General features: G+C 38.8%; 1 protein-coding gene across 1 annotated transcript; it reads right to left on the reverse strand.

Moving 5' to 3' along the window:
* Positions 1-27,439, reverse strand: ogdhb (oxoglutarate dehydrogenase b). The gene is made up of 23 exons (XM_042395730.1): positions 27,233-27,439; positions 25,311-25,714; positions 21,090-21,278; positions 19,519-19,612; positions 14,042-14,157; positions 13,204-13,358; positions 12,907-13,053; positions 12,727-12,817; positions 11,676-11,855; positions 10,883-11,011; positions 10,046-10,225; positions 7,454-7,606; positions 6,350-6,452; positions 5,070-5,198; positions 4,823-4,973; positions 4,601-4,728; positions 3,356-3,534; positions 2,108-2,179; positions 1,851-1,976; positions 1,678-1,750; positions 1,424-1,587; positions 1,070-1,224; positions 1-962 (listed from the first exon to the last, which is right to left on the reverse strand). Exons 2-23 carry the CDS (start codon positions 25,542-25,544, stop codon positions 842-844), a joined length of 3,069 nt encoding a protein of 1,022 aa, XP_042251664.1. The 5' UTR covers positions 25,545-25,714; positions 27,233-27,439; the 3' UTR covers positions 1-841.
* Positions 27,440-27,927: the final 488 nt, after the last annotated feature.

The raw sequence follows: 27,927 nt of genomic DNA on the forward strand, positions 1-27,927 counted from the left end.
TCAACGCCAGATAAATCTCTGTATTTCAACTGAGAGTCAAATGAGTCATTTTGCAGGGATTATGATGCTAAAAATAATTAATCCATCCTTTTACAGCCACAACAGTAGTGATGGAGTAGGCTACAGCGCAGCCTGTGACGTCAGTGTCTCAATGGTGTTTTTGTAATTACTCTCACTGCCAGAAGGGGGAGACAAAAGTCCTGCACTCCAGCTTTGATGCATATAATTTTGTCAATTCACAGCATTTTAAACCCACATACGACCAACTCAGTTATCATACAACCTTCCTAAGCCGTCAGATGAATCCTTAACAGGAATCTTTCCAATTCTTCCTTCCATCCGACAAAACATGAACGCAGCATAAACAAACGTGTTATTTAGTGAACTTTAGAGGTGCTGGTAGGTGTTTTTTATTACCTTTGGTCAGAGAAAGTGATTGCATACAGTATTTGGTTAGTAATCTGGATGTGCAGAGCAGAGCAAGTTACTGTATGATTATTTTGTAATTATTAAAATAAAAGCAAATTAAACCTAAAGCTAAAACTCTTTGTATTACAAATAAATTTTGTATAAAGTCATACATTCAATGCAGGTTTTCTTACATAATTTCTTCCTATCTGTGCCCATAACTGTGAAGACGAGGTCTTAATGGTAACAGTGTTAGAAGTAGTCGATCGTTGTGCGTATTGTTCGAAGATTTCACCTGTTAACAGGCCTGATATGTGAATACTGTGGAAAAACACATCAATGCAAAAGGTTGTAGGCAAAGAGGGAAGTCTGTTTGCTGCACCGAAGTCTTGCTGCATGTGTTGGGAGAGTGGATGGAGGTGTAGAAGACTTGTTACGCTTTTCCTGAGAATGCCTCCAGATCGAATGCAGTGTCCAGTAGACGCTGCAGCTCCGTGAGGTGAGTTTGTTTGTTCCCAGTGGCTGGAGCTGCTGCAGGCTCACGGCCAGCATACCTACAAACACACACACACACACACACACACACACATAATGAGTATACATACATTCACAGCAGAGATATCATTTTCCTGGAACCTTCCCAGGAACCAAAACAACTTACCAAACGGGCTGGGAGTGGTTGATGGTGGTGCGGATGCGAGGCTTGACGTAGTCGTAGTAGCCCTGGTTCTTGTGCTCTTCCTGACACCACACCAGATCAGCATTTGGATAACGCTCTGTCTCTGCTTTCACCAGGTCAAAGGGGAACGGTGACAACTACAAAGAAAGAGAGAAAATCAGCTATTAAGACTTAAAACTGAAACCCCGCTAGTGACTGGCTGTGACACTGCAGTTTGAGTCATCAGGACCTTCATTTTACTCCATATTCTGAAATTTGAATCAATATTTTCAGACTTTTATTCTGTATTTGGGCTTCTGTTGGCCCTTGGATGCAGCACAGACACTCTAACATTACCTGTTCGACGCGGACAACAGCTACGGTATCATCCATGCCTCTGTTGTTGCGCTCGCGGGTAAGCTCATAGTAGATTTTGCCGGAGCAGAGAAGAATTCTCTTAACCTTCTCTGGGTTTGCAGCTGCAGGACCGTCATCTGGAATTATACGCTTGAAGTGGGTTCCTGCAGGAAGAGGAGAGATTTACTTTTTTACCTGCACAATTTTTCTTTTCATCCTGAATTTCCTGCACTTTTTTTTCTGCCAGTACTCACCTGGCAGCATGTCATCAAAGCTGGACTTGGCTTCAGGGTGGCGCAACAGCGACTTGGGAGTAAAAACTATCAGCTGGAGATAAAGAAAGAGTAAAAACAAGTTCAGTGACTTGAACCTGTAATTATCGTGTGTGTGTGTGTATTGTGAGTCATGGTTCATGTGTGTCACTCACAGGCTTCCTGAAGGGCTGCAGGATCTGTCTGCGGAGAACATGGTAGTAGTTTGCAGGAGTCGAGCAGTTGACAACGATCCAGTTACAGTCGTACAGCTGACGCATTGCAAAGTCCTCTGACAGTTTCTGACAAAGAAATAAGGTTGAAAAATGAGATGCAATCAAGAACAAACTTTTGTATATAATATCACATTAACAGGAAATCACTCAGATGATTGCAGACACATGGATTCAGAATGTTTCTGACACAAACTCACAGGGAAAACATCAGGGTCGTCGTTGCACATCTGGAGGAACCTTTCAGGGCGGGCAGACGAGTGCTCTGGACCCTGAGGGAAGGAGAGAAGATGGAAAAACAATCAGGAATTGACTAGTTATATTAAATAATCTCACCTCACACCCACTAATCTCAGTTTACATACCGAAGATCTAGGTGTCATGTTTGACTGTGTTCAAATTTGACAATCAGCAGTAGCACACACATAAGGTCGAAAAGCAAAAATGAAATCCTTTCTTTCTTTTGAAGATCTGGAGCCTCTCACGTGCTTTTATTACCTCGCGTCTCGACTACTGCAGCTCTCTTTATGTGGGAGTCAGTTCCCTGTCTCACCTGCAGCAGTGAGACTCCTCACTGGCACCAAGAACAAAAACCACAGAACTGCTGTACTGGCCTCCCTTCACTGGTTTCCAGTAAAATATATTTTAAGATTCTGACATCACATCAGTTGATATTCTACATCCAGACCCGTCAGATCCTTTGATCAGTTACTTCTCTCTGTTCCACCTTCTCAATCTAATCCAAAGCTGACTGAGCTTCTTCCATCGGTCAACACTTGTTGTTTTAAAATGTGCTCTAAAGATAAATTTGACTTGTCTTGTCTTATATTTTATTTAAAATGGATGGCACTGACTACAAGGTGCCATTACAGCATCAGTTCACTAAGATCATTCAGACTGAGACCCTGTTTACACTTGGTTTTAAAATGCGTTTTGGTTGATCGGATCATAAGTGGACAAGTGTAAACGACCACCAAGACCGCATTGTGATCTGATCACTTAAACCACTAACGGAGGTGTTCTGAGATGTATTTGACCACATATCTTTTGTAGTGTAAACACTAATGCGTCCTGATGTGTCAGCGACAAAGACTAATACATCATCAATGCAGGACGTGGTGGTTGTTTTGGTGACTTTGTCCTGCAAATCTCAACAGTTGGAAGCCTGTACATGTATATAAGTTCTTGAGACATTTTTGTTTTCTTAGCTAAGCCATGTGAAACAAATCTGTTGCTTGTCTGGCGACACACTGACGTAATAACTGTGACGTAGGCAGTAACAAAATCTGAACAGAAGTGGTCAGCTGGACACCTTGGAGACACATGATAGACACAGGTGTGAAAGGCAATATGTCACCGAAACTCATTTTAAAACCAAGTGTAAACATTAGCCTCTGAGAGACAAAGATAAATGCAGAATGCGGCAGATCAAGTTTCTCAGTTCCTACCATTCCCTCCATGCCGTGAGGAAGCAGCAGCACGATCCCGTTCTGTCGGACCCACTTGGCCTGGCCTGAGCTGATGAACTGGTCGATGATACACTGAGCTGTGTTATGAAAGTCTCCGAACTGGGCTTCCCAAACAACCAGAGCGTTGGGACTGGCCATGGCGAAGCCTAACTCAAAACCTGCACACAGAAGAGAAAGAATACATTCAGTGATCAGTAAAGTGATGTCAGGACAACCGACACTGACAATGGAGTGTCAAATGAAACAGACATGCTAACAATTATTTTCACAATTGAATAATCTGCCAATCATTTTCTCGATTAAATGTTTTGTCAACAAAATGGCAGAAAAATCGTGAAAATGTATAATTTCATGATGACGTCTTCAAAGGTCTTGTTTTGTCTGATCAATGGTCTAAAATCCAAAGATCTTCAGTTTCATGTATGATACAGAAAAGCAGCAAATCCTCACATGTGAGGAGCTGCAACCAGCAAATTTTGGGCATTTTACTTTAAGGAATGACTAAAACAGTTATTTGATTATCAAAATAGTTGTCGATCAACTAATCGTTGCAGCTCTAGTGTGCTGCATGTTAATAACCGCAGCATTGCTGTTTCCGATTTCAGCAACTGAATGATGTTAAAAGGCTCATAATCGTGCTTCTTATATACTTATAAAAACAGTTAGGGGTGCAAGATTTTTTTTTATTATCGATTAATCAATTACTGACTTGGTTTGTCTCTAAAATGTCAGAAAATAGTGAAAATGTCCGTTCTAAGATCCCATGGTGACATCTTCAAATGTCTTGTTTTGTCCAATAAACAGTCCAAAATCCAAAGAAATTCAGTTTACTATCATGTATGACACAGAAAAGCTTCCAATCATCACTTTTGAGACTGTAGTTTGTTGACGTAGCTTACAAAGCTTCCTGAAGCTGACCAATCAGAACAGAGTGGGCTCATCGGGAGACGGGCCTTAAAGAGACAGGAGCTAAAACGGCCTGTTTCAGACAGAGGCTGAACTGAGGGGCTGCATAAAGAGCCAGTATAAGATAAATAAGGAGTTTTTAACTGGAAATCATGCAAATGTATTCCAGTACAGCCCCAGAATACGAACATAGACCTGGAAATATACATGATACATCCCTGTTAAATTGCCATCAGGTTCAATTTCAGGTCTGAAAGGGGCTAAATGCAGCAAACAATAATTATTTGAGGAGATTATTTGTGTGTGCATGCTACTCACCTAATACTCCATATTCAGACAGAGAGCTGTTGCAGACGGTGTAAGGAGCCTGATTGGGGGAGATGTGGTTCATTGGGATGCAGATCCTCTTATCAACATTCTGGTCGTGAAGAACATGATGTCGATGGCTGTGAAGCAAATTAGAGAAACAGAGAAGACGGTGACCATGGATAAGTGGTAAAAGTTAATTTTGTTTTCCTCTGTTGGTGTATTTGGTCATACCTGAAGGTGCCCCTTTCCACATCCTGTCCACTGAGGCGTATATGGATCCCTTCTTTGAGCAGAGAGCCAAAGGCCATATACTCCCCGAGAGCCCAGTCACACACTCGTTGGCTCACCATATTTGCACGGCCCTTTAGGATGCGACTTAAACCTAAAACATGAACGCGGGCAGAAATTTACAGATGTGAAATCGAGTGAGAACACGGTCATAGAATATTCATCAAAACAGCAGGAGAGAGGAGAGTACCTCCATGTATAGTGAAGTCTTCCACCGGCACTGAGGAAGCAATTTTTCCAATATGGCTGAGCTCCTCTTCGCTGATGCCAGTGGAAGGGCAGTTCATACTTTTGGGCTGTCCCTCCAGTGTGAAAAAATCTATCAACACACAAACATACACAAAAACATTACTATGGAGGCCGATGTCTGCCAGGTTAGAAGATAAAAGTAAAAATACACATGAAAAGTCTATACCATGTAAATTTTTTATTAGTAAATCAAAACTAACTGTATCTTAAATTTTGTAATTTGTAAGTATCTCACAATTTTGACTTAATATCTTATAATTTTGACAAAGTATCTCATAATTTTGTTTAAATATCTCACAATTATCATATTATCAATTATCAATTTGACTATGTATCTTAATTTTCAAAGTACAGTATATCACTGACTAAGTATCTCATAATAATTGACTTAATATCTCCTAATTTTGACTAAGTATCATCATTTTCACAAATTATCTCATCATTTTGACCAAGTATCTCACAATTTTGAGTTAGTATCTCACAATTTCAACAAAGTATTTCATAATTTTGAGTTAGTATCTCACAATTTTGAGTTAGTATCTCTCAATTTTAACAAAGTATCTCATAACAATTGACTAAATGTCTCACAATTATCATATTATCAATTATCATTTTGATTATGTATCTTAATTTTCAAAGTACAGTATATCACTGACTAAGTATCTCATAATAATTGACTTAATATCCCAATTTTGACTAAGTATAATCATTTTCACAAATTATCTCATAATTTTGACTTAGTATCTCTCAATTTTGACTTAGTATCTCACAATTTTAACAAAGTATCTCATAATAATTGACTAAATGTCTCACAATTATCATATTATCAATTATCATTTTGATTAAGTATCTTAATTTTCAAAATACATTATATCATTGACTAAGTATCTCATAATAATTGACTTAATATCTCCCAATTTTGACTAAGTATCATCATTTTGACTGGGTATCTCATCATTCTGACAAAATTTTGACTAAGTATCTCATAACTGTGACTATCTCATAATTATAACCAAGTATTTCATAATTTTGAATAAATATAAAAAAAATGTACTAAGCATCTCATAATTTTGGCTAATTATCGCACAATTTCTAATCTATCCAATAATTTTGATTTAGCATGAGTTTTTTGTGTTTTTAATTGTGCCTAACTTTTGATTTTACTTTTTTCTTTGTGGCCTTTCCTCAAACTCACAGACAGATGGAAACAAAAGCTCTTACCAGGCCAGGGTGAGTCTAGCCAGTGTTTGATGTGAAGGATCTTCTCATCTTTAGAGCGAGTGTAAGCTTCCTCACAGATTCTGTCGTACCTGGCAACTTCCTCCTGAAAGAGATGGATGCAAATTAGGTGTGTGAAAGAGAAAATCTTAAAGGAGCCCCACAATAAGGAAGTAAATAACATTATATTAGACATGCCTTGTTTAAATGGCATTTAACAATACAAAATAACAGACATCAAAGTCCTATATTACCCTTGTTGTCCTTGTTTTAAGTCGTGCAACATGCCTAAATACCGTATGATACAGATTAACAGCTCGTCAAGCAAATAGTTCCAGGAACTGAGGAGCCACAGGAACTAAACTAGGAACTTTAAATTCTCTTTGCACATTCCTGTTTGTATTTTCACTGCATCTGAAGAACCACAAAGCAAATTAGTCTCATAACAGATTAAAAAACAAGGGAGGCATTTTCACAAAGCCGTCTTTGTTATTTGTTTACTTCTATTTAAAGTAAGCAGCTCTTCACAGCAATTTCAGATAGATTTACAGCAATTCAGAAACTACATAAATCAAATATTCTGTCTTGTTCCTGCTGCTACTACAAAAGAGAAAAATCTGAAACGTGAGCAAGTTTTAAATTTGCTTCTCACTTTGTAGTTTTCAATGTGTGATACTATTTGATCACAAGCTTGTCCTTGCAGTTAAATATTCAGGTTGTTGAGATGCTCCATTATGGCACACAGAGCAGAGCCGTCTGTCAGTGACAGCTTTCACCTCACTCACAATGAAACCTGTTTTCCTCACTCATCACCTTTCTTCGTATAAAGTGCTGTCGCTGTGTAGAAAGAAACAGCGTCTTCAGATTGAAAGTGAGCTTAAGGTAAATGTGACACAGAGGCTTTTTTGTGGTGCCAATAACACAGAATTTAACTGTTTAAAGTGTTGCACTGTGTGACTGTGACAGCAGAAAACAACCACATTCATGTACGAGCCAGATTCAAATTTATGACATAATAAATCCAAACCAAAGGACTTAAATTTTACAAATCGTTGTTACATCTTTTCCTACAACTTGTATAAGTTACAGGCGTGCAGTTTGCTTTACCTCATAGTCTTGCATCGTGATGACTCCCTCAGCGATGACTTTTTCTGCAAACTTCTGCAGGACTCCTTTCTGCTTCTTGATCTGCTTGTACATCAGCGGCTGTGTGAACATCGGCTCGTCCATCTCATTATGGCCGTTTCGCCTGTAACACACCTGAAAGGGGAAAGAAAAATGTTTAGATATACTTTTCTTATGATACATTTCTCTTGTTGACATAATCAAGAAAATGTGTTTTTTAACTTCTCTGGTCTCTCAGCCTGCATGCTGAAATTGCATTTTTATTCATTATTATGTAAAACATTAGTGAGTCACTCTGAATTTCAGTGCTTAGTCTCCTTAGATACAGATCTGTACTTTCCACAAATTCAGGGTTCCCATAGTCTCACATTGCAAAACCAGGATCAAGGTTTCTGCAAAGTTAAATTTAAGACTTTTTGAGACCTTTTTAATACCACATAGAATAAATTTTAATAACTATTTTACAATTATACCAGCCAAAGTAGAGGCAACAATTCTTCTAACATTTTTTCAGTGCTTCCCTGCAGTATTTTACAGTAATTTCTAATGATATCATTAATTAAATTAATGCCACCCGGACCCAGATAAGCAGCAGAAAATGGATAGACCAGTGAAAAATGATTAATTCATTTAAGTTTTTGCTAAAAACCAACTGAAACTCCACAAAAAGGGATTAAACAGCTTCCTGCAGTGCAATCTAATGTTGAAACAATCCATTTTTAGGGTGCATAACATCTGTCTACAACAGCAAAGAGAAAATATGTGAGACTTCTAGCTTCAAGAGTTTATATTACAATCTAAATGCAAGACTTTTCAAGGCCATTTTTAGGACTTTTCAAGACCTGCAGATACCCAGATGATGTTCCAGCATTGTAGAAATTCTAAACCTACTGTCATTTTTGGATATTTACATGGCTAATTACCTGCCTTGTGCACATTTCTGCTTCCTTTCAGTGCCCCACCACCTTTTTCCTCTATGGCTAATTTACTTGAACTGCATTGTGTTGGTCTGTTGACCCCAATAACACAGACAGGAAATGTGAGCATAAGAATGCAGATTACAACAGCAGCTAGTGTTGGATTTATTAAGTCAGACGGGGTTTCCTACATTAGTCCTAGTGTATAGTTCAGTTGTACAGAAGGTTAACAGTCTCTCCTCATCAGTTGACTCTTTCACCTGTTTTTCTCTTTTTGTTTTCAACTTTTAACTCTCTTAAATGAACCTTCCCTGTCTCTACCTGCACGCTGGCACTCTGAAAATAACACAGAATGCTTTGGGGAATTTCAGAGAAAGGTGTGCAAAAAGGCTGCAAGGTACCTCTTTGACTTTCAAATGTTCCTCACAGCTGGTTGCTAAGCTTCCCTCACCTATCTCGTTAAGCCTCATTAAGCTCTCAATTTTTTCGTTTTCTAGGAAGCTCCAGCCAACACAATAAATTCCAGTAGATGATTAAAATGTCTTGACATTCTATGACTTAATTCTCTAAAGAACATTTACCTTTTGTATCACCAAGGCATGCCATGTATTTTTTCAGGTCAAGTCAAGTCAAGGCAAGTAAATTTTTTATTATATGGCGCCAAATCACAACCGAAGTTCTCTCAGGGCACATTTCACATAGAACAGGTCTAGATTGTACTCTTTAATTTACAGACACCCAACATTCCTCCATGTGCAGCACTTGGTGACAGTGGCAAGGAAAAACTCCCCTTTAATGGGAAGAAACCTCGAGCAGGACTGGGCTTTAGGTGGGCACCATCTGTCTTGTCAACCAGTCAAGTTAGGCTATTCAGAAATGCCACCATTTTTGCATGTGAGTAGTACTATACATGATCCAGGTGACTTTTTATGGAAAAAAAAAAAGTAAATTAGAATATTGTAATTTTTTTTTTTTTTTGTCCAGAACATTTGAATCTAGTAGTATCCACATCTGGATGGACAGAGGAGATTGTGAGGGTTTCAGGGATATAAGTGTTGACGTTGATGAGGACATTCTCAGCCTTAGTAATGTCAAAAAATGTGTTAGTGACAAACAAACAAAATACAGAAACATAATTTTCATTGATTTGACCACTCTGATTGTTTAGGCACCCATATGTTTTGTGACATCATTTTGATTGATATCAAGTTGTGATAAAGAAACGTTTTTTGGAGCTCCATGGAATAACATGTTTTTGCTTCTCAACACTTCCTGTTTACACACAAACATGGATGAACTGTAAAAACTTTTAATGGAGTAAAAAGTCTGAAACTTGACTATTATGAACCAAGACCTCAAGTTATAAGGAGCGTCCTTTTTCTGTGATTTCAAAATGGATTTTCTGATGCTCATCCGTAACAGATCCTTGAGAAACGGACATCTTTGTAAAGGGGAGGTTAAGCAGATTTTTACAGTGTGTTTACAGTGTTTGTGCGTTCTGATTTAATTATAATTTTGAGATAAAGGGTATGAACTTTGAGGTAAACTGCGGGCACATGGTGTTAAAAATCCCCAAACTTCAATTTCATGAGAGTAAACTCCCTGTAATGCATGCAGTTAGAAAAATAGTCATTGACAACAACCCCTACATACTTACCAGGTCAACGACCACATCTTTATGGAAGGTGTTCCTCCATTCTGCTGCTACGTTGCACACATACATCACAGCCTCCGGGTCATCTGCGTTGACGTGAAAGATGGGAGCGTTGACCACCCGAGCTACGTCTGTAGGATACGGAGATGAACGCGCCATCCTGGGATCTGTGGTGAAGCCGATCTGCATGGATGAGAGTAATTATATGCAAACAGTAAAGGAATAGAAGTTTTCTAATATTTACAATTTAATGTCCTGATAAAGAAACAGATACAACTTAAAGATGATATTCAAAGCTGTTCCCTCGCTTTCTGTAAACCTGCTAACTTCTGCTTCAGCACGATTTCCTTTATACTTATTTGTGCTCAGTATGTCTTAATGTGAGGATATCATGTCTACATTTGGCAAATTTATTTAGGAAAACAAGGAAAACACAACATGAAAAAACAAACAAAATGAACCAACAGGATGTAACATGCTTAAGTATTATATTTAATGTAAGTATAAATATATTTTTATAAATATATTTTATTTTTAATATTATTTTTTCATTTCAAAATCACAGCACATTATATTGAAATCAAATTTCATAAAAAAGTTTAATATAGGACTACAAACAAACACTACAATGATGGAAGTCCATATAATATATTTATAATTGTGTGTTTCTCCTACAGTCTGATCCACATAACGTTTCTTATTTGGCAGATATAATTTTCTCAAAGATGCTTTGACGGCTAATTCCTGTCCGGCTGAAGTCAGACAGACAGTGAGTGTTTGCCAGACATATGAACATGATATCATGCTACGTCTCAATCAGAGCCCACAGGAAGTACATACCTGGTTGTTGACCACCACATGTATGGTGCCATGGGTGGTGTACGACGGCAGGTCAGACAGGTGGAAGGTCTCGTACACGATACCCTGGCCTGCAAACGCAGCATCGCCGTGAAGCAGGATAGACATCACCTGGGGAATCATTCATCAGGTTACAAATATGATATAAACACAGATGTGTTAGCCAGATGTTTATATGACAAGACAAAGAGTCTACAGCCATGCTAGCAGCTAAATGGTCACTTCATCATGCTAACATGCTCACAATGATAATGCTAAGATTGGGGTTTAAAATGAATTTAGAATATCACATAAAATGCAATTTAATACCTTTGTCACAGTCACACCAGTCAAAGAATGATGGAAAACCATTCGGGACAATGAGGCCTATTATTATTTATTAAATACATGAATTTATTGTCATTTATATCACATTATTATCTGTACTGTACTCAAAACCAACAATGTCAACCTGCTGGTGACTAGAGGAAAACTCAGAGGATCACCAAAGTCATGAGGATTCATCCCCTGGGAACCATGAATGTCTGAACCAAATTGTGTGCTAATCCATCAAGTAGATGTTGAGATATTTCACTGAATAAGAGAAAACTTTGCTTCGCTGCTGGTGCTAAGCGAAAGATCAGAGGATCACCAAAGTCAGGGGGATTCATCCTTTGTGAACCATGAATATCTGTACAAAAGTTCATGGAAATCCATCCAACATGTATTGAGATATTTCAGTCTGGACCAAAGTGCCATCCTCAGCTAGCATGGCTAGAAACATAAACCAGCGTACCCTCTTGCCCTCCGTGTCTCCGCAGTAGAACTGCTCGGCTTTGGTCTTCCCCTGCACCACTGGGTCCACTGCTTCCAGGTGGGACGGGTTCGCCATGAGAGACATCGAGATGTCCCTTTTGCTGACCCGGTTCATCCTCTTGTGATACATCCCCAAATGATATTTCACATCACCAGAACCCTGAGAGCAGACAAAGAGAAAGAGTTAAAGCTTATTAGCACATTTAGCTTTAAACAATCACGAACTGTTTGACCTTGATTATCCAGAACAACAACTTGTGCTGAATGAAAGAAAATTAATAACAATTTATCATTTTGGTCATTTCTCAAGACAAAATGCCAAACATTTCCTGGTTCCAGCTTCAGTGTTTATGTTAAATACCCTAGCATGACAAATCACTAATATTCCTAATAGGGAAAAAAATTTACATCTGTACATCCTACGACACTTAGACCATCAGTTTGGAAAAGGAAAAACTCCCCAAAAAAGTTTAATAGTGAGATTCAGCTCATTATTTAGCTGTCCGACTGCAACTTTACTGTTTTGGTTCACTCTCAGCGCTCTCATAGCGTTGTTTTGGGCTGCAGCAGGCAGCTGTTTTCAGAGAAAAAGCTGTAAAAAGCCACTGTACACTACCTGCTCAGCACCAAACGGCAAACAGACACAGTTAGCTGTAGACTAGCTGGTGAACATAGTGGAGCATTTAGCAGCTGAAGAGCCAGATATTTCCCTCAGGAGTTGGTAGAGAGCAAAAACAGAAGCTAAAAGAGAGTGAATATTGGACACCAGGTGGACAGAAACACAACTCCAAATGAATGATAATGTTTCTCTGTAACTGCTGGATGTATAATGTTTGCTAACAAGTTGATGAATTGAATATTTTTATGTTTTGGACTGTTGGTGAGATATTTGAAGATGTCACCTTGGTGTCTGAGAACACTATTTTCTGATTAATCAACAGCAAAGACTGTTGTTATTACATTTTCATGTATTTCAACGTTTATTTCACTTCAGCAAAAATTGCAATTGTCTCGCTAGTTAATGTTCAAACCTCATCTGCAGCTTCTAGTTTAGAGTCGAACTGGCAGAAGATCTGGTCCAGATCCTTCCGGATCACATTAGCCAGCACATTGAGCCTGCCTCTGAAGAGACGTGAGAGGGAAAGACAGACATGAGGGAGGATGTTTCAACTCCGACAGTGTAACAGTAGAGGTACAGGCTCAAAGCGTACCTGTGAGGCATTCCCATGATCACACTCTCCACTCCGCTCTGACTGGATTTGTCGATGATGGTTTTGAGCGCCGGGATCAGTGATTCACAACCTTCCAGACCGAAACGTTTCTCTGAAGACCACTTCCTCTGGAGAAACTCTTCAAACCTGTGAACAGGTGGTGGTGCTGCTGCTTCACATTGAGGCTCAGAACATCTTAACCCCCTCCCCAATCCCCCGTAGATTCACCCTCCAGATGCTTTTTTTTTCAGTTAATTACCGAGGTGTGTTAAGGCATGTGAGGGAACTCAGACAGACCTGGTGGATCGGATCATTCTGGCCAGCAGAGTCCTCTTCTCCTCCAGACTGAACTGCATGACTCCTGGCGTCTCAAACTTCTGTCTGATCCACTGGCACTGCTCCACGTCATTAATGAACATAAACTCCACTCCGATGTGCTGACAGTACGCCGACTAGAAGAAAGACGGGAAGATTTAAGTGCGTGTGTAGAGATGAAAGGCCAAACAGGGGATGTAATGAGTTTTATTTATTTGTTTATTTGTTTATACATTAAAAATACAGTTTTTATAGTTTATATATATACAGTTTTAAACATTTAATTTGTACACAAATACATTTCACATATTATAAAAACACACTTTTACCTAAATACAATCTATACGCTATTTTAGAATGCTATTTATTATTAGCTATTTATTTATTATGCTATTTTTAGAACAGCATATTGCTGCCATCATGGTCAAAAAAATATTTGCTCAGTTAGTTATTTAAGTTATTTTTCATGTTATTATGACATATTTTCTGGTTATTACTAGATACTAAATTATTCTGTTTTTACAACATATAACACAACATATCACTTTTCTTTTTATATCACAAAACCTTATACTAACCAGTAAAATATTTTCTTATTCCAGTTGAACAGTCACACTGTACCTGGGAAGTCGACTATATTTGTTTAAGGTGTTATTTATTGTTCACAGTGTTGTTATCGAACATTTTATTTTAATTTTTGTTTTCTGCTCAACTTTTTTTTTTAATCTACTTTGGGCTGAATCGCTGCATGAAAGCCGCTATACAAATAAAGTTATTATTATTGTAGGAATGTAGATTGACCTATTTTAAAGAATTTTACCTCGAGGCGGCGTATAATCTCCCTGAGAGGCAAAGCGCTCTCGTTGCCGCCGATGAAGGTGGTGGTGGGAAGCCGGAACACCTTGTCTAAGTCGGATTCAGCCAACCCGTACAAACCTGTTGTAACCACATTGACATGAGGAGAAAAAAAAAAAAACTCAGACAACAAGCACAGGCATGTAAACCAGGGCAATGTGGGGGTGGGGAATGGGAGGGGGGGGGGAATTAGGGCAGAACAGAAAGAGATGACACCGTGAGATTGACATATAACCGCTGTAAATACACAAGAGATAAAGGAGGGAACACAGGAAACAAAGCTGAATTCAAGATTTACAGGAAAAATCTGATCTCTGCTTCATTTTCATCTTCACTGTTTTAACTCCAGGTGCAGCTGTCTCTTCTGGCAGATTACATTTAGTCCAAAATGCTGCAGCCAGACTCCCGACAGGAACATAAACATTATACTGCAGCCTTTCGAGCTTCAACCTATCCACTTTTATCATTTGAAGGCACTCCACCGATTGTATATCCAAAGATCAGTTTACTTATCTTTTGGTTTTGACATGTGAATGCAGTGAGGTTTGAACTCCTGACTATGTTTATGTCAGTGAGCTTAACAGGGCCACATGGTGTGCAATGTATATATTTACGTTTTAACATCGCTATTAAAGGTGCACTCCAGAAATTTGGCGTAGCACTTCTGTAAAGTTGGGGGACTTGCAAGTGAAAGATTAAAAAAACTAATGGACAGAATCGATGCAGCAAACTGAGACGTAACTTTTACATCCTAGTGTGGTCAAGCTCCAAAAAATGCTACATCCTACATTTCCCACAATGCAACTTCAAACCACCTTGCCTATTTTAATTAGGGTGGCAACTAACAATTGTTTTGATTATCGATTAATCTGCCAATTATTTATCTCGATTAATCTGCCAATTAAATGTTTTGTCGATAAAATGTCATAAAGTTGCGAAAAATGCTTGTTATATTTTTTCTTAGGTCACATCTTCAAGTGTCTTGCATTGTCTCATCAACAGTTTCAGTTTACTGTCACGCATCACACATAGGAGTTTCAAATCCTAATAAAAAAAATGACTTAATGGATTATTCCATTATCAAACTGGATGCTGATGAACTTTCTGTCGACTGACTAACGGTCGAAGCTCTAATTTTCATGTTTTTTCAATCTTCACACATCCAGTTTGTAACGCTCTCTAAAAGAATCTGGACTAACCAGCCCAACGAGATCAGGGAAGTCCTTTGTTACCCTTTAAAACATGCTTGTGCACTTTTCACCCAGAAATGTGGTCTTTGTTTTCTGCTCTATTTTAATTTTTGTTGTATTTTAACGTTTGATTTTGTCTTTGTTTCGCAATGTTAACGTTCTGTTTCTCTTACAAAGCATTTCACAAATGGAGCTTTAGCGAAAGTCCAGTCAGGAGGACTGGAGATCTTTTTTGTATGCCAAGGCCCATTCTCATCTCTCACACATGCTCGCTCTATTTCCCAGCTGTCAGTGACCGGGGCGTAGATGGAGATATCAGCTGTTCATCAGCTGGTCACTTCTACCCAATAGCACAGCAACACACCATCATTGTTAGCCTATCATCTCTGCTTAGTCCAGCTGTTATGCACGCCCCTCCACCTCCTCATCTCCACCCAGTCTCCACAGGTTCCTCAGTCTCATCATTTAATCAGCCTATTAGTCTCAACAGAAGTCATCAGCCGACGCCATCACCAGTGTCTGGACCAAGCGGGTAGCTCCTGGTCTGGAAAGTGAAGCCAATGCGGAAGTGCCTTAAACCTGCAGTCTCACTAATGGCCAGCAGGGGGCGACTGCAAAAAGAAGTCAAATTGTATGGAAGTCTGAGGAAATGACCTTGATTTATTACCTCAGTAAACACTTTCCTAATGAGTTTATGGCCTCAATCATTAGTTTATAGTCTTCTTCAATACAGAATGAGTAAGGGCATGCTTTAGGGTGTGGCAGCATTGTAACTGACAAGTGGCTACCATGGTGACAGCGTTGATTACATATCGTAACCATGGCGTAACCCCAGATTTGCAGAGTATAGCCATAGTTGCTGCTATTTCACGGTGTATTTTCAGTTTGTGAAAGTTAATTGTAACATTTTGGGCACCTAAAAAATATCAGTGTTTGGTTGTACTAAAAGATATATAATTAATATATAATATAATATTCAAAATGAATATTCATCCATTATTAATTTGTTATTGGAAACTTGTTCTTCATACAGTACATGTTGAATTGCATGCTTGGATTGTGAAGAGGAGCAGTCTGAGACATTACAGGGTAGCTTGTGTTTATCTAAAGCATGTGACGTCCTGGTTGCACCAAACAGAGATAAGACAATGGAACAGTATCTATGTCTGTGTTTGTACATTTCCGTCAGCAAATTAGTGCAGGGTGCTGTGCTCTGGACCGGGGGGTGGGGGGTTTCAATCCAATATGGCAGAGTCAGCTCTCTGTGTTATATAAGGGATCTTTAGACTTTCCACCCCCTCTGTGAACCGCCCGGCACATAAAAAACACAGAACTTGTTTTCTTTGATGGTTCAAAGTAGAGGCGGTATATACAACGCAGTATCGTCAAGTAGTGTCTGCCTGCAATCTAATCACAGTAACATTTTAATGAAGTAGGTACAGATAAGCCTAGATAAGTCCCCACTGGTTGACCCCACTGACTGCTGAGCAAAGGTTAGCAGGAGCCTGAAAGCAGTACATCCCCGCAGGTCGCTGATAGTTCAATACACTGTGTCAACCCTGATGTTTTCCCCAAGGAGTGAGGAGAACCAACATAAGGCACTTTCAGACATGCATCCTTTTTATCTGATGAACAGCAATGTTACGTATTCAATGTCTGGAAATGGCTACAGACCAACACCAACACTATAGCTCTTTAAGGCTAATGATAAACCAAAGGAAATCGGTTTTAAATTAAACTTCACCAGCAGAAACCACAGACTGAAAGCAAACTATTAGAGCTTTTAATATTAATGTGCAGTACACCACTGGTTGTAGGCCGAGAGTTAGTTCCCAATGAAGGAGAAGGAGCAGAGGGTTGAGGGTCTTGTCCTACCTCCAGATTACACAGATGTACTTTATAATGACAGAAATCTGGTGGCATGGAAAAACACAAACATACACTGGTTAAGAATTGCAGAGCTTCTCACATATTCTTTTAGGGCCGATTCAAACCCAAACGGATGGCAACCGACCTGCTGTTCGACCTCTGTGACCCTCGCCACTGGGACAAAGCAGAACTCGGTGAAACTGAACAATACCACTATTAACTGTGGAAACATCCTATTACAGCTCATAACAATCACCTGTTTTTCAACTCAGAGGCCCGACCTTTTCATTTAGCACAATGACAGTTTGCTACAGGCATACATAACACACCACAGCAAACACACACACACACACACACACTTTCCAATTTGTTCCCCAACTCTTTGCACTATTGCGACAAAACTGACAAGTCCATGTTTAGATAACACAGTAAAGGAACAGGGGACTGAGTGAATCATGTGCTACATGTTTCTACATCAGACAGCTGAATAATAATAATAATAATCATCTAAAAAATAAAAACTGACATATTATCTCCCAAAGTTTTCACCTCAACTCGAATCCTTTATGTCATCTCACATAGAGGTGTGTATGACTGGTGTCTCTGTATTTACCTGCAGCCACAACAGCTCTGAAAATAACAACCATAAAGCAAAGTTGTCTTATCTTTAGAAACCATAACTTGTAAATACAATATGTGCTGATAAGAACAAACAGGATATACACGTGTGAGAAGATCAAACGTGACTTATTAGGGCATGAAAATTGGATTTATTAATAGTAAAATGGTTGAATATACTGAAGCATAAATAAAATTAAAACAAATGATAAAAGGCATTACTTTCTAATAATGCATAATTTCCAAAATGTTAGATAATGAGGAGTTTATTCATAATTTTGAAATAATAAGTAATAAGCCATCTATAAAACAACTTTTGGATCGCCAGGTTTTAGCTGGTGTGGATCCTCCTCTTGCATAACTAGCTGTGTCTTGTTAGCTTGGTCTTTGATTCATCTTGATGTCGTCTTTGAAAGTCAAAAACTCATGGGCATTTATTAATGACTCAGCAACTTTCTAATGAGCCATTAAGTATGATGTTGGTAAATCATTAACAAATTGTTCTTACTCTACAATAATCTATTAAGTGTGCAGTTTAATAATTTGTTCTTAACTATCCTAAATGGCTTCGCGGGAGGAACAGTAAAGGTCAAATCAGCAGAGCCTTTAAAAGAAAAAAAATGTCTGCAGTTTTATCTTTTATCTGTTAATATTTTAGTCCAGGAGTTTTGCAGCTCCTGTATGAATTAAAGATCTAGTTAAAAAGAAAATGCAAATTATAGTAGAGGAGGATATACACCAGCCAGAGGGATTTGTCACAATCAGGCAACCAAGACCTTCAGTGACTGACCTTCAGTTCATCAATATTGCAGAACCACTGATTATTGCTTTGCTAAATAAACACTCAAGATGCAATATCTTCCAGCAGTTGTCCTTCATGTCTTTCATCCTGCACCTGAACCCAACTAGGGTTGGATGTGCACACTGTCTACCTTTTTTTAAAGGATAATTCTGGCGATTTTCTATATTTTTCTTATTGTCAACAAATCTCATGTTTGTCCAAAAACTATTTAACAACATGCCAATGAGCTACAGCGCAGTGACATGTTCCCTCATTATGAAGAGTTTGGTCACGTTACTTTGTTTAGAAATGGTCACATTTTCAGAGAGTAGCTCTACGTAAGGCAAACGGCACTGAGCATGTGCAGGAATGCGGTTCTGTTTACAGCTTCGCCAGCTTGTTGTGCTACATATCACAACCTCATAAGGGTTGATAAAGATGGGATTGAGAGTAATTTGGGAGATAATGAGGAAATTCTTTCTTGTAACTCCTAATTTCCCTCCGTATCTGCTCCCTGCTCTCCTCACCCAGTTTATCGTGGGAAGTGATGATATCAGAAGATGTGGGCTTCACGTCGGCAGCCATGATGCCCAGAGGGTCCAGCTGAGCCATGTGGTGACCGCGGACCTACAGTATATTCAAGGTGGGGCAGGGTAACGGTGGATCAGTGGAGGTAAACAAAAGCGGTGGGAGGCCGATGGTGGAGGGGAGATTACTCAAGATATGTGGAAGTTAATGGGTGTGTCACATGGACAAAGAAAATAAAAGGAGGAAAGGAAGAAAAAACAACAAAGGAGACAAAAAAGGTGGAAGATGGGACATTTTTGTGTGTCCGGTAATAAAATGGAAGGAAAAAAATAAAACCAATGGGACAAACCAAAGAGTAAATAAGGATGGTAAGTAAAGACAAAGCGGTCCGCAGAGGGAAGGACAGGGACAGAGAGGAAATCATTAGTAAACATGTAGCAGGATGATATTTCTCACCAACATTCTGGAAACCAACGGTACACGGGGCATCATCAAAGTCTACACAGCTGATGTCCAGGGGGTCCAACTTCGCTATGTGATGCCCTCGTACCTACGCACAGGGCGATACAACTTAGCGTATATGTGACTGCTTTGACAAGTCAGTCTTTGTCAACCTATTCAGCAGATTAATGGCTGTCTGTCCCTTGGAAACTGCTGACCGCTTCCTGTAAGATTTCCTAACATACGTCTACACATGTTAGCAGAATCCTGGACACAGATATAGGTCAAAGGTTGGGAAAAAGCTACCAAAAAGGAACCAACATTAGACAGAGAATGCTTTGTTTTCTCGTCTGAGTCCAATGTCCATCTAACAGGCCTTTAAGTTCATTACACAAACTGATGAGCATTGTAGACTACTTGAGCAGTGGTGGAAAGTATGTTTACAAGTACTGCATTTACTATAATTTTGAGAACTTGCACTTTACTGGAATATTTACATTTTGTGCTTCACTACATTTAAGGGTTAGAGTTAGGGAAATAATCTGACTATAGCTATAGTTATCATATATATAATTAGCTGCATCATTAAGCCATCAGTAATAATAAAATGATATAATATTGTGTACATAATAATATGACAGTATAAAAGTGGCCATTCTACCTAATGACTACCTTTACTTTTTATAATTTAACCCTTTTGTTTTGTTGACACTGGCTTCACTTTCTAATTGTTTGGGGTCCAACATAAACTAGTGTGACCTTATTAAAACTGGTAACCCTTTCCTTTGCCACAAAATGAGCTTTCATATTTGAAAAAGGTGACAAAATACAGACAAAATACAGAATACAGGATATATATTCATTTTTTTAAATGTTATATGGGCAAAACAAGAATAAATATATATTGCTTTTGTTTGCCAAATAGGCACTAACAGACAACAAAATGTAAAGTGTGTTATCCTAGATTGTGACATAACTTATATTTGGGGTCAATTAGACTTCCTGTTAAAATGTCTTAAGAACAAACTATTATAAAACTCTAAAAACAGAAATCCAAATAGACTTATTACTTTGACATGTGAGTCAAAGTAAGCTTTTATTAAAAAAAAACAACAGCACATGATTATGGCCCTCAATCTAAAGCTTGCATTAGTTCAAATTTCATCACTGGACTTTATTTCATCTAAGTCACCTAATGCTTCCAAAATACTTAAGAGTATTTGTGAAATAAACCAAACCAGAATTACTTTCTCTACACACAAACATGCAGCCTCAAAAACGAGCTTCCATTGGCGGAGTCATCATTAAGATTGATGGGGCTTGTAAACTCTTTTCCTAACAGCAAACTGCAGTCAGTCCATTTTCACATTGCTGTGTCCTTCCTTATCATTTAGCTGTTCGATTATCTTGTACTGATAGCAGAGGCCTGAACATAAATGTCATGTGGTTGCACTACAGTCCCTCTGAAACATGTCCCTATCAGAAAATAGTGTGGAATCACACAAATATAAAACATAACCCTATAATAATGAGACATCAAGCATTTTCTGTGAGACATAAATAGCACAAGTGTGTTTGTAGTTTACCTGGTATGCTCGTATCAGTGACTGGACTGCAAGATGATCCTCCACCAGCTTCTCCACATTGGGCTGAGCCCCCACCAGTGCCTGGACACTGGTCAGTCCCTGAGTGGTCCCATTAAGAGGTGGAGGGGTCTGGTAAGCCGCACCAGGCGGTGCCCCAGCATTAGCGTTACGGAAAAATATATCCCAGGACTGCAGGGAGAAAGAGGAGACAACTTACTCAACATGTTTAAACAAATAGTATCATTCCTTAGTACTTCAGTTTGTCTTTACAGCTCCAGCAAAGTAGTGGGTCAAATGTTAATTCACTTGAATGTGTAATGCAGCATTTGTCGTATCAGGGTTACCGCAGTTATGAGTTTTCAACTTGTAAATAGTGTTCATATCAACCTCCAAGGCATAAGTACAACTGGAAAACCGGGCTTTTTCTAAAAGTTCTGAGATATATCCGACTTAGCTCTAAAAATACATAAGTGCCTGAAAACCAAGCAAACATGGACACACCATGTCAGCCAAAGTGTATCGTTCAGTGTAATTAAACCCAAATGTAATGGATATAATATAATTTTGTCCATGCAAACTATTTAAACCCTTATACTACCATCATACAACCTTCTTGAGTTGTCAGATGACATGAACAATCGCAAAATCCTAACATGGGAATCTTTCAGATCCTTCCCATCCATGTGATATAACATAAATGTGGCATAATATTTACCATGTTCACCATCTTATTGTAGTGTGTTAGCATGCTAAAATCTGCTATTAGCACTAAACACAAACTACATCTTAGGCTGATGGGAATGTCATTAGTTCTGCAGGTGTTTGATCATAAACCAAAGTATTGGACAAACTTTCTGACCTGATGATGGCGCTACATGAAAAGTTCACCAAAGTCATTAGAATTTATCCTCGAGGGACCTTGAATGTTTGGAGCAAATTTTACAGCAATCCATCCAAAAGTTGATGAGATGTATTTCACACTAAAACAAAAATGTTAGCCTTGTGGTTGCTCTAGAGGAAATGCAAGGGGATCGCCAAGGTCATTGGGATTCATCATCCATTTGTAACCATGAACATCTGTACAATATTTTGTACCAATCCACCTGGTGGATGTTAAGCTATTTCAAAGAATAAGTGAAGTGGCTAGTTGCACTAAAGTAAAAGTCATAGAATCACCAAAATTATTAAAATCCATCCTCTCGAGATCTTGAATATCTGTAGCAAATTTCACATCAATCCATCCAATAATTGTCAAGCTATTTCAAAAACAAAAATGCCAACCTCATGGTGGCCCTAGAGGAAAAGTCATGGGATCACCAAAGTCTCCAGTCATTGCCATCCCAGAGCCACGCTGTTGCGTGTGGCTAAAAACACTCATAAACGCGTGTTTGACCTTGCATCTCAGTTTCTAACCACAGAGGAGAGTAATTGGCTTACTGCTGTGAGAAGCTTTTGAATCAGTGTTGTCACAGCTTAAAAGAAGCTTCTTTACATCCGCCTCTGAAGTGGGATATCAGCTTACAGGTAGGGATGTGACATAACATAGAGGACGTTTTGACCACACCACTGTCATGCTACTTATTACCAACAATAACACAGCTCATCACCAACAAACAATGACTGTAGGATGTCTGCGATTACAAAAAGCCCTACTGATTGAAACCTTACAAAAAGATACACAGTCTTCAAACAGGTGTTGGACCATTAACAACATCCCAACCTTCCATCTTCCACACAAAATGTTTCTTTGAACATTTTTATGATAGCTCTAAAACGTGAAAGCCTGTGTCCAACGGTTTCCGGGTTAATCCACTTAATGTTTTTCATCAGCTTACTGATGGTAAATCTGAGGTTGTTCTACTTGGCAACACCAAAAGCAAAGTTTAAAGTTCTAGATAAGTTTGGCAACCTGGCTTTTAATCAGGCTTACTAGTGATTTGTTTGTAAATGCTGGTTTTAATCATGAGATTGAATTCAAAAGACCTATTCAGCGTTGTTTTGACTGTCAAAAGAAATTAAAAAGAATTGGGTCATTTCTGACTTGGAGAAAGTGGCTGGAATGGAGTCAGTAATTCAAGTTATCTCCAAACTGTGGCTGACTGGGTGGAAACCTGACTTGTTCCCATTTAAGCACTTACTGTAATAAGTTTGTACTATGACGTCTTAATATTATGAGAGAAATATTCGCACTGAGTTAAAGCCATCGTAAGCAGTGCTATAATAGCAATAACAGTGCTACTGTTACTCCAAATTACTCCTATTGGTAGGTTTCCTGTTAACAAACAATCAAGGATGTGGACCCAGCAGGAGGGTAGAAAACTCATAGTTACAATGTCCTGACCGTTTATTTATGGACATTCTCAGTATTTAGAAATAAAGCAATTACTTAAATTAAAATTACTGTTAAGAGGTGATTTGTATGTGCCACAAAGTTAAAGACTACACAAAGTTAGCTCTTGCAAGTTATAAAATATTAATATTGTGTGTGCCAGTTAAAAGCACAGAATCCTCCTCATAAGTAATTAAAGTTAGCATTGGGAAAAAGAAAAACTTCATTCATAAGAAATTCAGGAATTAATAAGTATTATACATCAGTTGCAGAGGGTCATGATGAGAGACTCTGAACATCTCTGATTTTCTTCTCTCTGAAATATTACAAGCATAACAACGTGATGCATTTTACATCCAAAGCCATCAGTCTGTATCTCTATCAGCTGTCACTGAGTCCCTAACTGGTAAACATGCATCCAACTGATCACCAAAGCATTGATCACAGAGTCTAATGGACTTTTTCACTATTCATTAAACAGCTATATACACACAGTAACAGTGTGAGCTGTCTGACATTACTATCCACTACCATTACAATCCAGGGCCCTGACCAGAACACTAGATGCTAATTGCTAATTATACACTCTGAGCCAACATGCAGGTTTCCTTCTTGGGATATTAAGTATTTTCCACCCTTTACTTTTGTAATCACAAGATATCAGTTTTCTCAACAGCATAATCTTTAGCTTCTGCAGCCATTAGTGGCTCTGGACTTGTTTCTTGCTCAAATATACCTTGGAAGTCATGATTAGCTTCTACCCACTTAGTACCTTTGACTTTAAAAACAGATATTTTCTAAAATTTTTGTTAATCTTTTGGACTGATGATTTATCTGAGAGAGTTTCATGCCAATCAAAGCTGTAGAAGTGCTCAAAGTGTGAGTCACAGAACACATAGACAACTCTATGGAGTGGATAATGGAATGACTGAGAACAATTTTGATAAAGACTGTGTGGATTATCGAGAGCAGCAGGGGCACTGTGTCTGGAGAGATGTTTTAAATTAAACTTTTCAATGCTATGAGCACTATAAATGAACATTCTCCACTGTATTGTGGCAGTGGCAGAAATCTTAAAGATGGATAACCCAAAATCTGAGTAAAGTACATCTAAACTATCTGTATATTTTTTTTATTTGGGTGAATTAGATCTTTCCTTGGTAAGTCATATCACTGCATTACTTTTACTTTAGATCTCCAACCCTTTAGTGGTTTGTGATTTTGTTTGACAAATTTTAAACTACTTTACTGGTATATTGGTGCAACTTTATTTTTAATGAGAGAACATTAATAGTATTTGTCATTCCCCCTGTCCACTGCAATATATGTCATTCACTTTTTGTTCTACTGCTTGCTGCTGTGGTTCAAGGTTCAAGGTTCAAGGTTAATTTATTGTCATTCGCATGCTTACACATGAAATGAAATTTGTACTCAGTTCCAGCAGCGTACAATGCAATAAGTCTAAAAATGATCTATAATAATTAGTCCTATACTAAGAATAAATAACAATAATAAGCATATCTAATAAATATTGCAGTGCAGTGGATAAAAAAAAAACAGAGCAACATGGTGCACTCCTATTCAAACAAGCACACACACAAACACAAACGCACACAGCATTGATAGTGTCTATTTGTGCAACCTTTACCCTACTACATTTTGAACAGGTATGTGACCATTGAGAACTATTTTTTATGTTTTCAGGCCCTCAGAAAGAAGGTGTGGGGCCACTCAGGATAACATGACATGAATTCTGTGCAAAGGTTTGGGGCAGGACATCACATTAATTTACATCACATTAATTACAGGGTGAGGCTGAGCCTGCTTTGCCTAGGTGAACTGGTGTGAGGGCCTGAAGGCAATTTTAAGATTTCAAAAAAGATGTTCTGTACCTTGTGCACATTCCTGGGATTCTCCAGCCATGCATAGTACATCTCCTCCACATAGTTAGAGCTGGTGCCATTAAGAAAAGGCTCAGCAGCCACAGATGTGTTCTGGCGCCTCACGGGCTGAAACGTCCTTAAGCCCCCTTCAACCCCCAACGTCCTGGGCTGTGATAGGCTCTGGGCTGTCTGTGCAGCCGTTAAAGGCCGAAGCCTTGCAACTGTAGTCCTTAAGCGATGCATGGCTACAGATCAGCCACAGCTCCTCACCCCCCTCCCTTCCTGGAAGAAAAATGCAGCAGCACTGTCCCGGACAAGGAGACCCTCCAGGCTCCTCGGCAGCTGCTCCTCCTGTCTGGCTAAACCGGTGAGGCTGAGCTCTGTCTCCTCTTCCGCTGGCTGTCCTCCGGATACTGTTGAATCAAAATTTAAAAACTGTCCATCAGAAACACTGTACTTCACCAGTGTGAGCAAATCTTGAAGTAGAAGGCCGCTGACATTTTATATTTTTGTTATGGTCAACAAATCCCATGAAAATACCAAACTCAGCAATGTGTTAGTCTATCTCTTAATAGTTTCTGACCTCCTTACCCTGTCTGAGGCACTCATCCCCCAAAACTTGTTTCCTACTTGGTAATGTCTGTTTCTATAGTGAAAATGTGCCAATCACAATTTCCTTAAGCCTATAGGTGGCATCGGGAAATTGCTTGTTTTGTCCAATTAAAAGTCTAAATCCCCAGGATATTTTACAAGATACATTTACTATGAATTAAGACCAAGGAAGAGCAGCAACTCTTCACAATTAAGAAGCTGGTAACAATGAATTTTTGGCATTTTTGTTAGAAAAAAACAACTTAAACAATTAATTGATGATCAAAATAGTTGCCAAATTAATTTTCTGTTGATCGACTCATCAATTTGTTGTTTCAGCTAGTTCCTACTAATGGCATAAATCCTTACAAATGTGTCACAAATATTCACTTTCATTTCTAAAGAAGACTAAAACATTTCTAACAGCTGGGCACTGTGGTTTTTAGCAAGCATTACTCTAGGCGTAAGTAGTGCATTCTGGGGGACTATTTCCAGCAGCAGATAAAGTCAAAATAAACAATAATGCCCATGATTATGATAATGAAGGAAGGTGAACATGTCACCCAATGCAACGGTGTGGCTCATTGATGTGTTTTTGGAAAACAATGGAGCTCTGTGACACAGAGGAATATGCTAAGATTGGCTACACAGACAATACTTGTTAGTTGGATCAATTCATTGTGAGTTTTGGTGTGTATGTAGTATCAAAATATAGAAAATGACCTTATCCTAAATGAAATGAACACCCTCAGTACTGTAACTTTATCTTTGTTCCCAGTATGTCCTGGTCAGATGATAAAACTCAGTACAGTAGGTACTGTACATCCTAAATATAGCTAGGCCATTACTGGGGAACGTCTTGGAGGTCCATAAAATTTGGATACAGTCACCCCTCATATACACACACACAAAGTTGTTTCCATCACTTAAGAGGACGTTGCTTTGACTTAACAACAACCACTACACATGTAACACCAACCCTTACTGTTCCCTTAAACCAAGTATTAACAGTAAATTTTATGTGTTCCGTTGTGGGGACCAGCTACAATTTGTCCCCTCAAAGGAGTCCCCACAATGTAGCTGTGTTTACATAATGTCCCCACAACATACGTAATACACGTTCACACACACACACACACACACACACACACACACACACACACACACACACACACACCAACCGTCCACGCTCGAGCGCATACAAACTGTTAAAAACTATAGTGTCGCGTGCAGGAGGACTCCAGCACAGCTTTCCGTCAGATAAAAGTAGAACCTCTCCCTCTTCTCCGAACTTAATCAAGTAAAACTTTTGCTAACATTTTATTTTTTCAGTTCGTTACCTTTTTCCGCGGAGTTGTCGGCGCTCGTGCGGCTTTCTCCGCAGCCTCCCGTGTAGTTTAATGAGGAGCAAACTGTCCTGTCCGGAGCGCGACCAGGATGCGCTGAATGTATGTATGTGTGTGTTTCTGTGTGTGTGTGAAACTGCTGCCGCGGGAGAGCTGAGTCGCGCGCTCGGGCACTGTCTAATCACCTCTGGTGCTGATCTGCGTCACGCCGGCGGTGACGTCAGCGCAAAAACAGTGCTGTTGCATCAGCAAACTCCGTAAAACTGTGAGTTCAGAGCTGCTCACCCTGAGGAGTAACAATATTTATTTTAACCCCCCCCCCCTTATTTAGTATTTCTAAGCAATATATAACAATTAATTAAAGGTTTAAAATACAATAAAGTAGCTTTAAGTTGAGAAAAGGACATTTTAAGAATGTATTTCTCAACAACAACAATTATAACCCCTCCTGTGAACAGTTTATGAATGACTTACAATATAACACAGTTGTAACGATAAAAGATATTTTATATGACTATTAAATAAAAAACAATGTATTTGTTGTATGTTTTATGATTATAGCAATAATAATTATAGATTGTATCTATATTGCACCTGTTATACACAAAATGCTGCTCACACTGCTTTACAGAACAAATTAAAAACAAAAGAGAAGACCATATCAACACGAGTTAAAACATTAAAAACAC

This window comes from Thunnus maccoyii, chromosome 19 (genome assembly GCF_910596095.1).
Source record: "Thunnus maccoyii chromosome 19, fThuMac1.1, whole genome shotgun sequence".
In the NCBI taxonomy this organism is placed as follows: domain Eukaryota; kingdom Metazoa; phylum Chordata; class Actinopteri; order Scombriformes; family Scombridae; genus Thunnus; species Thunnus maccoyii.

What these genes read in the sequence shown, in the direction of transcription:
- ogdhb (XM_042395730.1), bottom strand. Translation starts at nt 25,544, where the DNA reads ATGCATCGCTTAAGGACTACAGTTGCAAGGCTTCGGCCTTTAACGGCT. An exon ending in AGACTTCACTATACATGGAG is followed by an intron (nt 4,974 to 5,069) that starts GTACTCTCCTCT and finishes TTCATGTTTTAG; the next exon opens with GTTTAAGTCGCATCCTAAAG. An exon ending in CTCACGGCATGGAGGGAATG is followed by an intron (nt 2,180 to 3,355) that starts GTAGGAACTGAG and finishes TCCTTCCCTCAG; the next exon opens with GGTCCAGAGCACTCGTCTGC.